We start from the raw sequence: 12,672 nt of genomic DNA on the forward strand, positions 1-12,672 counted from the left end.
TATTTTTTTTTTTTTCTTGAAGTCAGGACCAAAGACAGTGAATGTAGAGATTTATAGTCTAGAGATTCTGAGATTTGCAGTGGGAAAAGGCCTAATTGATAGAGTATCAATTCTAAATCCTTGATGCAGAATTAAACCAATATGCTTTATTTGAGGGTCTCTACACAATTGAGCTCTGAAATTCATGTATGTCATGGGTAAAGCTTTAAGAGTTGCCTTATTTTATCAGTAAAATTTTTTATTTCACACATAAACTTTTAGGCATTGAGTTGATACTTATGCTTATAATAACTGGGAAATGTAATTAATAATTATATAACTTGTCTCAAAATGTCAAGGATAAAATGAAACTTCCTTTTAACTTCCCATTCTAAATTCTATTAATTAGAAAAGAAACTTAGCAGGAAATTCTTTTTCTTTTCTCTACAGTAGAAGTACGTTGGTTGCCCTTCACCTTTCAGGGCTCAGTTTAGAAAGTACGAAGAGTCTCTTTGGGGTCTGAGTGTAGAGACTCCTCCTTTAACAACAAGCTGGTCAACAACTGTTTACATTTAAAACATTCAATTTGGGTCTTCGACCTGCTGGTTGGGTTTACTGTCCAGCTTGTTTTTTTTATCTTTTTAGTATAGTTCAGTACATCTTGTTTGTTTGTTTGAGACATGGTCTCACTATATAGTTTGGGCTGTCCCTGAACTCACTTAGGTAGCCCAGACTGGCCTTGAACTTCTGGCAGTTCTCCTGCCTCAGCCTCCTGAGTGCTGGGATTACAGGCATGTGTCATTACCTCATCCAGGTGCATTTTGTTACCGAGCCTCAATGTCTGTTTTTAGTACAGTGTACCTTGTTTCCACAGTACAGTACATTTTTTCCAATTGTACCGTGTAGTACAGTGTTGTCTGTCCATTATAGTGCCTCACATAAATTATGCAATTAAAAGCAAGTAATCAAGTTGTAATTTCCTTTGGGCATTTCTTTGTTTTAAATATTGTAATATATATAGTATGTATAGTTCCTCATTCGGCAGCCCATCCATTCAATGACCTATTTGCAGGAATGGAACTCAGTTGTTAAATGCAGAATGTCTGCACTGTGAACACTATGGAAAATGTTGATTTTCCTTCCCTTTGGTGCCCAGCCAGTGTCCTTTTATGGCAGCTTCAGGTAGTTACTCGAGGTCCAAGATAGAACATGTCATAGTGGTCGCTCCATATACGTGGAATCACATGGTATTTGTCTGTGACGGGCTCATTTTGCTTAGCATCATGTCTTCAGAGTTTGTCCATATTGTTTCATCCTAACTAATCCAAAACAGTCAAATTAATAGAATCAGAGAGTGAAATGACTGTTCTGAGGGTTGGGGGAGGGGACAGTGGCAGGTGACCATCCCAGGGCATGAAGTTTCAATCAAGCAAGATGAGCAAGCTCTGGAGATTTCCTGAACAACACTGCGCCTCCCCACAGCTTGATGCTTTGCCCTCTGGAGTTCCAGCAAGAGTTGGGTTTCCAAGGTGGCAGTGTTAAGAGGAGACTGGGACCTTTAAGAGGAGGGCGTCAGTGGGGCTGGTGATTAGCTGTCTGGGTAGTGACCTGGAAGAGACTGATGCTGGTGTCCCGGCCTGAGTGAACTCTTACAAAAGTGAGTGGTCATAAGAGGAATACTAAGGACTCCTCCCCAGGTCTCTGCCTACCTTTCTGTCTATGTAACTTCTTCTGCAAGAGACCATTTCTCTTTGTTTATCTCTATCTTGGGACAGAGGCCAAACAGCTGGGGCTGTGTGAATCTTGGACTGTCAGGCTCCACCAACACTGCGATCCAAATAACCTTTTTTTCTTTATAATGACCCAGCCTCAAGTATTTCACTTGAGCCACAGAAAATGAACTAGGCCATACCTAGAGTCAATAGTACAGTTTTCAACGCTTAAACATTGTTAAGAGGGTAGATTTTGTGCTTTGCTTTTACCAAAATAAAAGCTTTTTTAAAACATCATGTTAGGGCCTGCCTGATAGCTCAGCACACTAAAGTGCCTGCTTAGACAGAGCGCAGTTGCCGGGGTTTGATCCCCCTCGTGCCGTGCAAGCCCCACCCCTGGAGCACACTGAGAGGACGATTGAGACTGGGCATGGTGGTGCGCACCTGTAATCCCAGCACTTGGGAGGCTGTAAGCAGCAGGATCACTACAAATCCATGCTGTGCAGTGAGACCCTGAACATCCTGTAGACCCTGCCCTAAATACAGAAAAAAAACCCAACATCATGTTAACACAGTTGCTCAACACTCAGTGTGCTACATGATGTTTCTATCAGCATTCTTCCTTGAGTAAAAGCCCATTTTCATATGAAAAAGTTGATTTGGAAGTTACTTATCATAACATAAGTAACATTTTGTGTATAATCAATAACTATCCATCCACATATGGCCTCACATTTGTTTCCTAGGGCTGCTGTAATAAATTAACAAAAGTTGTTGGCTTAAAATAGCAAAAACACATTCTTTCATGGTTCTGAAAGGTAGGAAATCTGAAATGCAGAAGTCGCTGATCTAGGGTGGTACATGCCTATAATTCTAGCAGTCAGGAGGCTGAGGCAAGAGGATTGTCTTGAGCTTGAGGCCAACTTAGTTTGCCTAGTGAGTTCAAGGCCAGCCTGAACTCCAAAACAAGACTCCATCTCAAGGAATGGAAACAACCAATCTGCCAACCAATCAGTCACAGGCTAGGGATATAGCTCGGCAGCATAAGCACCTGCCTGGCAAGCGCAAGGTCCCAAGGTTGATCCCTGGTACTGCAAAAATAAATAAATAAATAAATAAATAAATAAATAAATAAAGCCAGTCCAGGTGTTGACCTGGCTGTGGTCTCTCTGAGAGGCCTAGTGGACAAGCGTTCCTCCCCTTCCGGCTTCCGCGGCTCCAGGCACCTCCTGGCCTCTGTGGCCTTGCTCTCATCTCCCGCTTCATCTTCACAAGTGCTCTCTCCTTCTGGGCTTTTGCAAATCTCTCTCTTCTTTCAGGGGCACCTGTTGCTTGGGTCAGAACTCATGCTCAGTCCACAACAAACTCATCCAGAGTCTTAACATCTGCAGAGACTCAGTTTCCAAAAATGTTCACAGCCACAGGTCTGAAGGCTTGAACGTGTCTTTGAAGGTGCACAGCTCAACGCTGCCTGCGTTGTTGGTGGTCTCCACTGGAGAGAACCTGGTGTTGCTGTGATTTGAGCATTAGTAAGCTTATGCCAGCACGTAACAGTGGCAGGTCTATTATATAGTATGACGTATTTTCTTACCTAGATTTAGTAGAGTTTTATTGTTTTGCAGGGAACAATAGAACTGCTGATGGCCAATATGATGCTTTAATTACAAGTAATTTGGTCCCAATGTATGAAGAATTCAAAAGTAAGTATTGATCTTAAATTTCCTGGGACTCCCTGAACTTCCAAATATTTTATTGCTGTTTGTTACTGAGGTTGAAGCAATTTGTTCCGATGTTTTCAATATATAAGCAGGTACACAAGGCTTCCCGGCACTATTTCTTTTCAACTTTAAACCTGAGTGACTTGTTGCTGGAATCTTGATAATTTTTAACTCTTAACTGTAGTGAGCTATTCTCCAAACCAAACTGTACCAACATTCATCATAAGTGAGTGGAAGGTGACTATCCTCAGAATCAAGCCTGAGAAGGCAATGTGTGTGTCCCAGCTGTCATCAATACTCCTTGTCCCCTGGACAACTCAGCCATAGGAGGGAATCTGGGCATATTTTTTTTTAATCTTATTTATTTATTTATTTATTTTTGGCAGAACCAGGGATTGGATTCAGGCCCTTGCCCTTGTCAGGCAAGCATTTATTTTACTGAGCTACCTCCCCAGGCCCTGTATTTTTTAAAAATGTATTTAGTACAAGGTCTACAGGATCTCAATATGTAGATTGGACTCACAGTGATTCTCCTGTTTTCAGCATCCCAAGTGCTGGGATTACAGGCACAGTGCCATCACGCTCAGTCTCAATCTCAGTCTCAGTGTGCCCGGGGGCGTGGCCGGCACAGCACACCGGGGATCAAACCCTGGTCTCTGGGTCTGCCTAAGCAGGCGCTTTAATCTGCTGAGCTATCTGGCCAGCTCACTGGGCGTATTTTTGACTGTAATTTGAAGATGGAACTTACAGCAACAAAAGCTATCATCAACATGGCTGTTAATTAGTTAATTAATTATGGTTTTATTTTAGACAAGGCATCAGATGTCTTGCAGACTGGCCTTGGACTCACTATGTAGTCCAGGCTGAGTTGGAATTTTGCAGTGATTCTCCTGCCTCAGTGTCCCAATTGTTGGGATTACCACGTGTCCACCGCACTCGGCTAAAGGCTCTTAACTTTTATGGCATGGACTGCTTATAGAGTTACGCAATCCTCGTTGCTAACCACTGAAGTAGGATTTGATGCTATTAAGTGTACCTGAATAGGGCCAGAGAGATGGCTCAGTAGAATAAACCCTTGCCTGACAAGCACAAGGGCCTGAGTTCAATCCGAATTTCCACCAAAAAAACCAAAAAACAAAACAAAAAATCCCGTGTACCTATCTATACTAGAAAGTATTTCCAGGGGCCAGGGATACAGTTCTGCGGCACAGATATAAGTTTGTGAGTTTGATTCCCAGCACCAAGTAAAAAAGAAAATATTTCCATGTTTACCAGAAATGGGTACCTTGAATGCCTTATTCTTTTATTTTTAGAAATGTGGGACTACTTCCATAGTGTTCTTCTTGTAAAATATGCAGCAGAGAGAAATGGAGTAAATGTGGTCAGTGGACCAATATTTGACTATAATTATGATGGCCATTTTGATTCTCCAAGTGAAATTACAGAGTAAGTAATCTGGCATTTGGACCTAGAAATAGAATATCCTAAGGGGAAATACCGATATTTTAAATATGAACTCTGTCCTTGTTACATATTAACATTCAGATGTTATTGTTGATCATTTCCAACTTAGTCTATCTATGTATCTAGACAGATAAAAATATTGCAAGGAAAAATTTTTAACTAATGGACCAAAACATTTTATGCAAAGCTTAGCAAAACTTTTATTTGGAAATTTTTATTTTATTCTTTCTTTCTTTCTTTCTTTCTTTCTTTCTTTCTTTCTTTCTTTCTTTCTTGATTCAGTACCAGGGATTGAACTGGTAAACAGGGATTGCCAGGCAAGCGCTTATTCTACTGAGCTATCACTGCAGGCCCTGGAACATTTTTAACAAAGATAAGATGAGATTTTCTTAAGGTTAAGGAGACTGGGGACTCTTAGTGTGTCATCAATAAACATAGGACCAGACCAATAATAAATGAAAAACAGTAAGTCAAGGCTAAGTTTATCTTAGTAAATGTCATCAGACTAGAGAATAACAAACATATATCCTAAGAGAAAGTGTAAAATTTCAAGTAGAAGATATATCCAACTGAACTGTGTATTTTAATAGTAGACCTTCTTAGATTGTTGGATTATTTTTGAATGTAGCACAGAGTAATAGGAAGTTTCAGAGAGAAGTTTTACCATCAGTTACTTTATTATCAAAATAAAGGAGGAATCACATCCAACAGTTTAGTATCTAAATCTAGCTGATGGAAGACACTGATTTCTACTTATACCTTCTGATAAAGTAACAGGACTACAAAGGAGTGGCCTTTCCCTCCTCCACCCTGTCCTTATTTCAGTGTTTATTGATTCTAGCCTTCACCATTTTATAGGTCTAGCAAACACTTGGATAGCACTTGACGAGACTCCATGTACTTTTCTAAGCCTTTACTTTGGAATATTTCTAAAGTAATGAGTAAATATAAAATTAAACTAAGGGGGCTGGCCAAATAGCTCAGTGGATTAAAGCGCCTGCTTAGGCAGACTCAGGGGCCAGGGGTTCGATCCCCAGGTCTGCCATGCCGGCTATGCCCCTGGGGCACACTGAGACAGCGTTTGAGACTGGGCGTGGTGGCGCACACCTGTAATCCCAGCATTTGGGAGGCTGTAAACAGGCGGATCACTATGAGCCTGATCTACTCAATGAGACCCTGTACAGCCTGTACACCCTGTCCTAAACACAAAATAAATAAATAAATAAATAAATAAATAAATAAAATTAGTCTAAGGTTAAGGAGGTTGGCAACTCTCAGTGAATCATCGATCATTACAGAACCAGTGTCAGAAATGAAGAACGGTTACAGGCTAAGTTTGCCTTAGTAGCTTTCACAAGAATGTGAATAATATTGAAACCCAGATTTAATCTTCAGAATAGACACAGGGTTGGTTTCGTCGGTCCCAGCTGGGGACAGCCTCAGGGGCACGGAGCTTCAGGGCCTGTCTGGATCCCACAGCTTGTCAGCTGTAGATCTACAGTGCCAAACGTCACCTGCATCGTGGTGATGGTGTCACCACTTAGACAAGCCCTCTAAGCCCCTTTCAGGGGCTCGTGCTGATGCCTTCCTTATCTTTGGAGCTGCAGCCTTCTAAAGCACTGCCACGGATGTCTGTTGTCTGGAATCCAAACATTGCCACGCAGTTGTGAGTGCTGACAGCGCGGGGCCTGAGGGGACGCAGACAGCCCTGGAATGTGGGAGGCTGAGGCACAGCTGAGCATCGCGAGGCCTCGGGGAGGAGGCCACGTGTGTCGCGTTCCTACCCCTGCTCTGTGAGAAAACTCCACTGTGAAGCTTGACAGCAACTAAGCCAGGGCACGGTCAGGGGCATGGTGGTGATGCCTTTAATCCCAGCTCAGGGGAACCTGAGGCAGGAAGATTGCTGAGAGTTCTAGGCCAGCCTGGGCTGCGTAGTGAGACTGTCTGAAAACAGCAAGAAAAAAGAAACCCAGGAGGCAGAACTCCATGCTTTTTTATTTGTATCCAAGGCTTCTTCCATAAGGTTAGAAAGGCCAAGCTTAGATTCCCCCAGTTATAAATCTCTGTACTGGCTAATAAAAGTAAGATAAATATATAGTAAAACTTGGCTCTTCCTAACCATTACTCCCCCTCCCCCCCTTCTTGGTCTTTTTGAGACAGGGTCTGGCTATGCACTTCATGCTGGCTTTGAGCTCACTTTGTAGCCCATGCTGGTCTCGAACTCACGGTGACCTTCCTGCCTCAGCCTCCCAAGTGCTGCCATTACAGGTGTGACCACCACACACAGCTCTATTACTTTATTTTGCTATATTTCTGCTTTTGCTCTGGTATTCTTTAAGACTGTCTTAAAGACACTTGCGCCCCAAGCAGGCGTTCACCTGTCCCCTTCCTGTCACGCAGATTCGTAGGTGGCCGCGTCCCGCTCCCCACACACTACTTTGTGCTGCTCAGCAGCTGTTCGGACCTCAGCTATGACCCCACCAACTGCTCCAGCAGCCTGGACGTGCTGCCCTTTGTCCTCCCGCACCGACCCACCAACCTGGAGAGCTGTCCGGTGAGTAGCTGGGGACAGGGTTACACGGAGCCCCTTTGGGTGTCTGTACGAGTGGCAGTGTCCGAAATAGTTTTCTAGTGTTCATGGCTGGAGTTGTAAAAAAAGCGCTTTCGTCTTTGAGCCTTTTTATAATGATTGAGCTCTGTGTAATTAGTATCAAGTGTGTATCTGCTTACGTGAATGTGTATTTATGTCCGCATGTCTACTGAAGCATATAGTCCGCATGAATTCATGGTGATCCTCCTGCCTCAGCCTCCAGAGTGCTGGGATTACAGGCGTGCTCTGCCACACCTGACTGCATGTTTTATATAGTTGATCTCTATGTATTTTCTTTGTACTCACTAAGGAAAAGATGATATCATTAATTTTTTACTCTGGATGCAAATCCTCTCTCCCAAGGCTAACATTAAATCAATATTTCCTTAATGAATATGTAAATGTAAATTTGCCAACAACTTGAAAAACTGTGTCACATTTATGCACACTTGCACACACATAAGCAAATGTGCATGCGCATGCACAGGGGGATAAAGATAAATGTTTAAATAAGGTTTTAAACCATTTAAAATGGTTTAAATAAGGTTACTTAGCATTTGGCTACCTTAAAAATGTTTTGAACCAACACAACTTATGTGTAAGTGGTTACTGCAACTTAAATATATTTTTTCATAGAAAAAAATATACTACACATTGGTTTTTATTGAAATCATTCAGTAAATTTGTTGCATACTTACATATAAGCATACAAGATTATAGTAGAAACACTTTAAGACACACATAGTATACAGTGGAAATTAAAAGGGAATTAAGAATATATATATATATATATATATATATATATATATATATATCAAGGTATTTAATCATCATGTACTAAAAAAAGAAATTCATGTACAACTTTGATATATAAATGAGATATAGGTTTATAAATGGCCCAGTCCATAGATCAAGAATTATTTTAAAAGTGAAGGGAAATCAGGTGTGGTAATGCATGCTTATAATCTCACCACTTGGGAGGCTGAGGCAGGAGGATTGCCTGGATTTCAAGCCCAATCAGGACACCTAGTGAGTTCAAGATTGGTCTGAACTACGAACTGAGACTATGCCTCAAAATACAAAAATGAGCGGGTTGGGGAGATGGTTCAGTAGAATAAGTGCTTGCCTGGCAAGAGCAAGGGCCTGAGTTCAATTCCTGGTTCTGAAAAAAAAAAAAAAAATTCAAAATACAAAAACAAAACAAAAAATGAAGAAATGCCAAGTTGGGTTGTTGAATACCATTCAAAGAATTTGGTATTTGGCTGGAATGGTCAATAGAGGTTGTGTATCAAGAGGAGGAAATAAGAGCAGGCCTGAAGGAGGTGCAGAATTGAGGAGCCCAGGAAGAGGATGTGAAAAAGAGGGTGGAACTGGACTGACTGGATCTCAGAGCCAAAAGAAAAGTAAAACCCGGAGATGAACCAAGATTGTCAATGTAGATAACTTAGAAATACACAGGAGGGGGAGTAGGGGTGGTCCTCGCTTGGGGTCCTGGGCAGGCACGGGCTGTCAGGTCCAGGCTGGGTGGCCTGTCCCTTGTGTGGCTTAGCTGACGACAACTGTGCCATGTCCCTGTCAGGATGGGAGCTGAGACAGCAAAAAACAGAGTCACAGAGACCCAGGGTCTAAGTTTTGGAACTTGTGTGGAGTAAAAATGAGGTAAATGTTGAATACCTGAGGGAATCAGCTTGTCTATGTATGTAAGCAGGGTAGTTTGGACAACTGTACTGTGCATTTCTGCTGGTCTGTGAAAAGGAACAGAAAACGCTTAATTCGTTTCATCTCCTTTTTTCAATTGTTCATACTTTTTCTCTTCTTAATTTCTTCTTTTTTTTTTTTTTTTTTTTTTGGCAGAACTGGGGATTGAACTCAGACCCTTGCGCTTGCCAGGGAAGCGCTTATTCCACTGAGCCATTTTCCCAGCCCCTCTTCTTAATTTCTTATACATTTCTTTTTTCTTTCTTCCAAGTTTACATGCACATATCTGGTAATATGAATAACTGGTTGGAAGACAACACCATGCAGTACAACAAATACTGTGAAATTCATATTATGCTGTTAAGTGAAATTCTATACACTTGTAATTTTTGTTTTAATTCTAATTTGTACACTCTTAAAAAACCCCAAAATAACCCAAATACCTGAGGGACATCTGAAGATACTGAACTGGGGCGGACCTCAGGGTGACAGAATGTGCGCAGCTACACTACAGCCAGACAGCCACAGCTTGCCAGCCACGTGGGGCTCGGGGGCCCCTGCTGACTGCGGGAGTGGCCACTATCACGGGCATTCGGAGCAAACGATGTGCAGTGTCTGGCGTGGCTGCCATTGCGTGTGCTTTGTGACAGTACAATTCCCTGAACATGACAGGCTCAAGGCCTGCCAGGTGCTGAGGGCAGGGACCCTGCTCCACAGCAAAGGAGCAGCACCATCTGCAGCCCAAGCGGCCCCTTGATCTAGGCAGGATGCTACGAACCGATCACAAACCTATGAGTGAATGCAAAGGTAATGGGGAGTATCTCCATTTGGGGTTTTTGGTAAGGTGAATAATATAGTACAGGACATGTTTTATAATAGTATTTTATATAGAATCATATACTAGAAGTGCAAGAAGTCTGTCCACACACTAAATACTGAAGAATCCAGCTGAGGCCCTGTATCCTACCCCATGGCTCTGTGCCGGAAGGCCCAAAGGTCAGTGGTGAAAGCTACAAAGTCTGTCCCAGCAGGATGAAGGACCTGTGCTAGCAGGCTGAGGGATCTGAACTGGAGCTGGGAACCAACACTCAAGGGAAGCGCCAGAGCTCCCCCAAAAGTACCACAGCCATTCTCAGCAAGAGTGAGGTCCCAAGCTCCTCCAGTGATGAGGAAAGCTGAGTTGCCATCAGGAAAGCCAATGTGACAGCCTTCTCTGTAAGACTGAGCAGGGCAGCATCTTCCCCTCTGGAGCCAGGAAGCAAAGCTCAAGATGAGGACCAGAGCTCCTCCAAAGTTCATCTTGAAAGTCAGCATGACAAGGTCCTCCAGCAGAATAGCCCAAGCGAATTAGCAGCTTCCAGCAGCTCCAACAGCCTCTCCAAACAGCATCCCCAACAGTGCTTCAGGATTCTCCTGTTCTGCCTCTTACACTGCTGGCAGAAATCCTCAGGTGGACCTTCCACACCCAGCACCATGCTAGTTCAATTCAATTGGGTGTAATAAGTTGGCCTCCAATTAGAAATCCACTACAGGGAGACACCACTCATAACATCATGCATATGAACTTGAAAACTCATAAACCAGTACTGTACGTTATATATTGATGTGTGGCAAAAGTTTAAAAAATGTTGAATTCATGCTGATTCATAGTAATGTTTCTCTCTGAACCAAGAAAGGCTGGCGATTTTTCTGTAATGTTACATGCATTTTGAAAAAAAAAAAAAGCTGGTATGTGAAGCAAGTATAAAAATGGCAGAATTGAATGTAATGGTGCATGCCTGGAATCCCAGCACTGAGGAGGCTGAGGCAGGAGGATTCTCATGAGTTTGAGGTCAGCGTGAACCCCACATGGAGAGTTCAAGATCCTCCTGTAGTACATAGTGAGACCTTGTCTCAAACAATGACAAAATAAAACCTAAACTTTATGACTTTATGGTAGCCTGGGTTTCTTATATTTTATACTTTTTCTCTTTTATTAAATAACTAAATTAGTTTGTGTCAAATTAGGATTTAAGGCAGTAAAAAGGGCATCTGCTAAGTAATAAAATGACTTTCTGCCAATGAAAAATTATGCCTTGTGGAAAAACAGCCTTGTGTCTCTCTTTTGTTTTACAGGAGAATAAAACTGAAGACCTCTGGGTGGAAGAAAGATTTAAAGCACATGTCGCCCGGGTTCGTGATGTGGAGCTGCTTACTGGGCTTGACTTTTATCAGGAAAAAACACAGCCAGTCTCTGAAATTCTGCAACTGAAGACATATTTACCCACATTTGAAACTGTTATTTAATGTATAAAACAATTTTGGTGAGATGTAGATGATTGTTTTCTGTTGAAAAATCATAAAATAAAGTTATCTATTTTTCCTTGGTCTTCCTAAAAATCATGTTGCAGAAATCCAATTATCTGCCCCACTCTTTCTTTTTATTTTATTATTTTTTTATGTATTTGATACAGGGTCTCACTACGCAGCTCAGACATGCCGCCACACTGGGCCTTGGAGGCTGGCTGGGTGCAAGTGGAGCAGGGCTGGGGCAGTGTGGGGTGCTGGGACGGGAACCCGAGTCCCTGTGTTTGCCTAAACAGGCCCTTAGTCTGCTCAGCTATCTTGACAGCTGCTTCCTACTCTTTCACATGTTTGAACATACATTATTTTAAAGTTACTATTTCTTACCAGTCCTAGCCCAGGCTGGGTGAGTGTGTGGGAGAGCTTCCGGCTACCCTGCGCCGGCGGGACCTATTGGTCCCAGGCCAGGTGCAGCGCAAGTGAGACCCTCTTCCACCCGATTGGGACACCCCCGCATGACTCCATAGTACCTCCCCCACACCGCCCGCGGAGTAGAAATTTCTGCCACATTCCAGAAAGCCCCACATCCAGTCCTAACCAGGCCCAATGAATGTGTGGGAGAGCTGCTCTCTCCCCTGTACTCCACCTTGTCCCTTCCAGACTCAGCTCAGGCCTGGCATAAAGGCTTCGGTAAAACCCTGCAACTGCTATTTGTGCAGAGAATGTAAGGGACAGAACCACCCAGCTAGTCCAGGAGCAGAACATCTTGCCAGAGGGGCACAACAGGTTCACCCCAAAGGGCAGCAATAGGAAAGAGCTGAGCACAACAGCCAGACCCAAGCCAGGCACAGCTGGATAAATCCAAACTTTGTAGATCTACACCTGAACTTCAGTAGGTGCTAAGGTTATAACTGCAACAAAGATCTACAACAAAGGTCAGAAGACAGTGCTACACAAACTGACAAGGAGAAGGAACAAAATGCAATCTCAGAACCCAAGCCCACCCATAACAAGTGCAGAGGACACTAATACAGAACAAATTGGGAATCACACAGCTAAAAGCAAAGAATTAATGGCTTCTGAAATAAAGAAACAGCTGAAGAAAGGTATAGAGGAACTCAGATTGGAAATAAAAGAAGAAATCCCTGAATTAATAACATCTGCAGTAAAGAATCAAATGCAGAAACATATGGAGGAAACCCAATGCCCACCCAGAACAAGTGCAGAG

General features: G+C 42.8%; 1 protein-coding gene across 1 annotated transcript in view; it reads left to right on the top strand.

Moving 5' to 3' along the window:
* The window catches only part of Enpp3 (ectonucleotide pyrophosphatase/phosphodiesterase 3), an 80,362-nt gene extending 68,834 nt beyond the window's left edge, over positions 1-11,528 (top strand). Inside the window, exons 22-25 of the mRNA XM_023714282.1 lie at positions 3,314-3,391; positions 4,723-4,855; positions 7,274-7,427; positions 11,277-11,528. Coding sequence (XP_023570050.1) covers positions 3,314-3,391; positions 4,723-4,855; positions 7,274-7,427; positions 11,277-11,447 — 536 coding nt within the window. The 3' untranslated portion in view covers positions 11,448-11,528. The remainder of the gene's footprint in view (positions 1-3,313; positions 3,392-4,722; positions 4,856-7,273; positions 7,428-11,276) is intronic.
* The last annotated feature ends 1,144 nt before the right edge of the window (positions 11,529-12,672 follow it).

The sequence above is a fragment of the Octodon degus genome, unplaced genomic scaffold, assembly GCF_000260255.1.
Source record: "Octodon degus isolate 3935 unplaced genomic scaffold, OctDeg1.0 scaffold00034, whole genome shotgun sequence".
NCBI lineage: Eukaryota > Metazoa > Chordata > Mammalia > Rodentia > Octodontidae > Octodon > Octodon degus.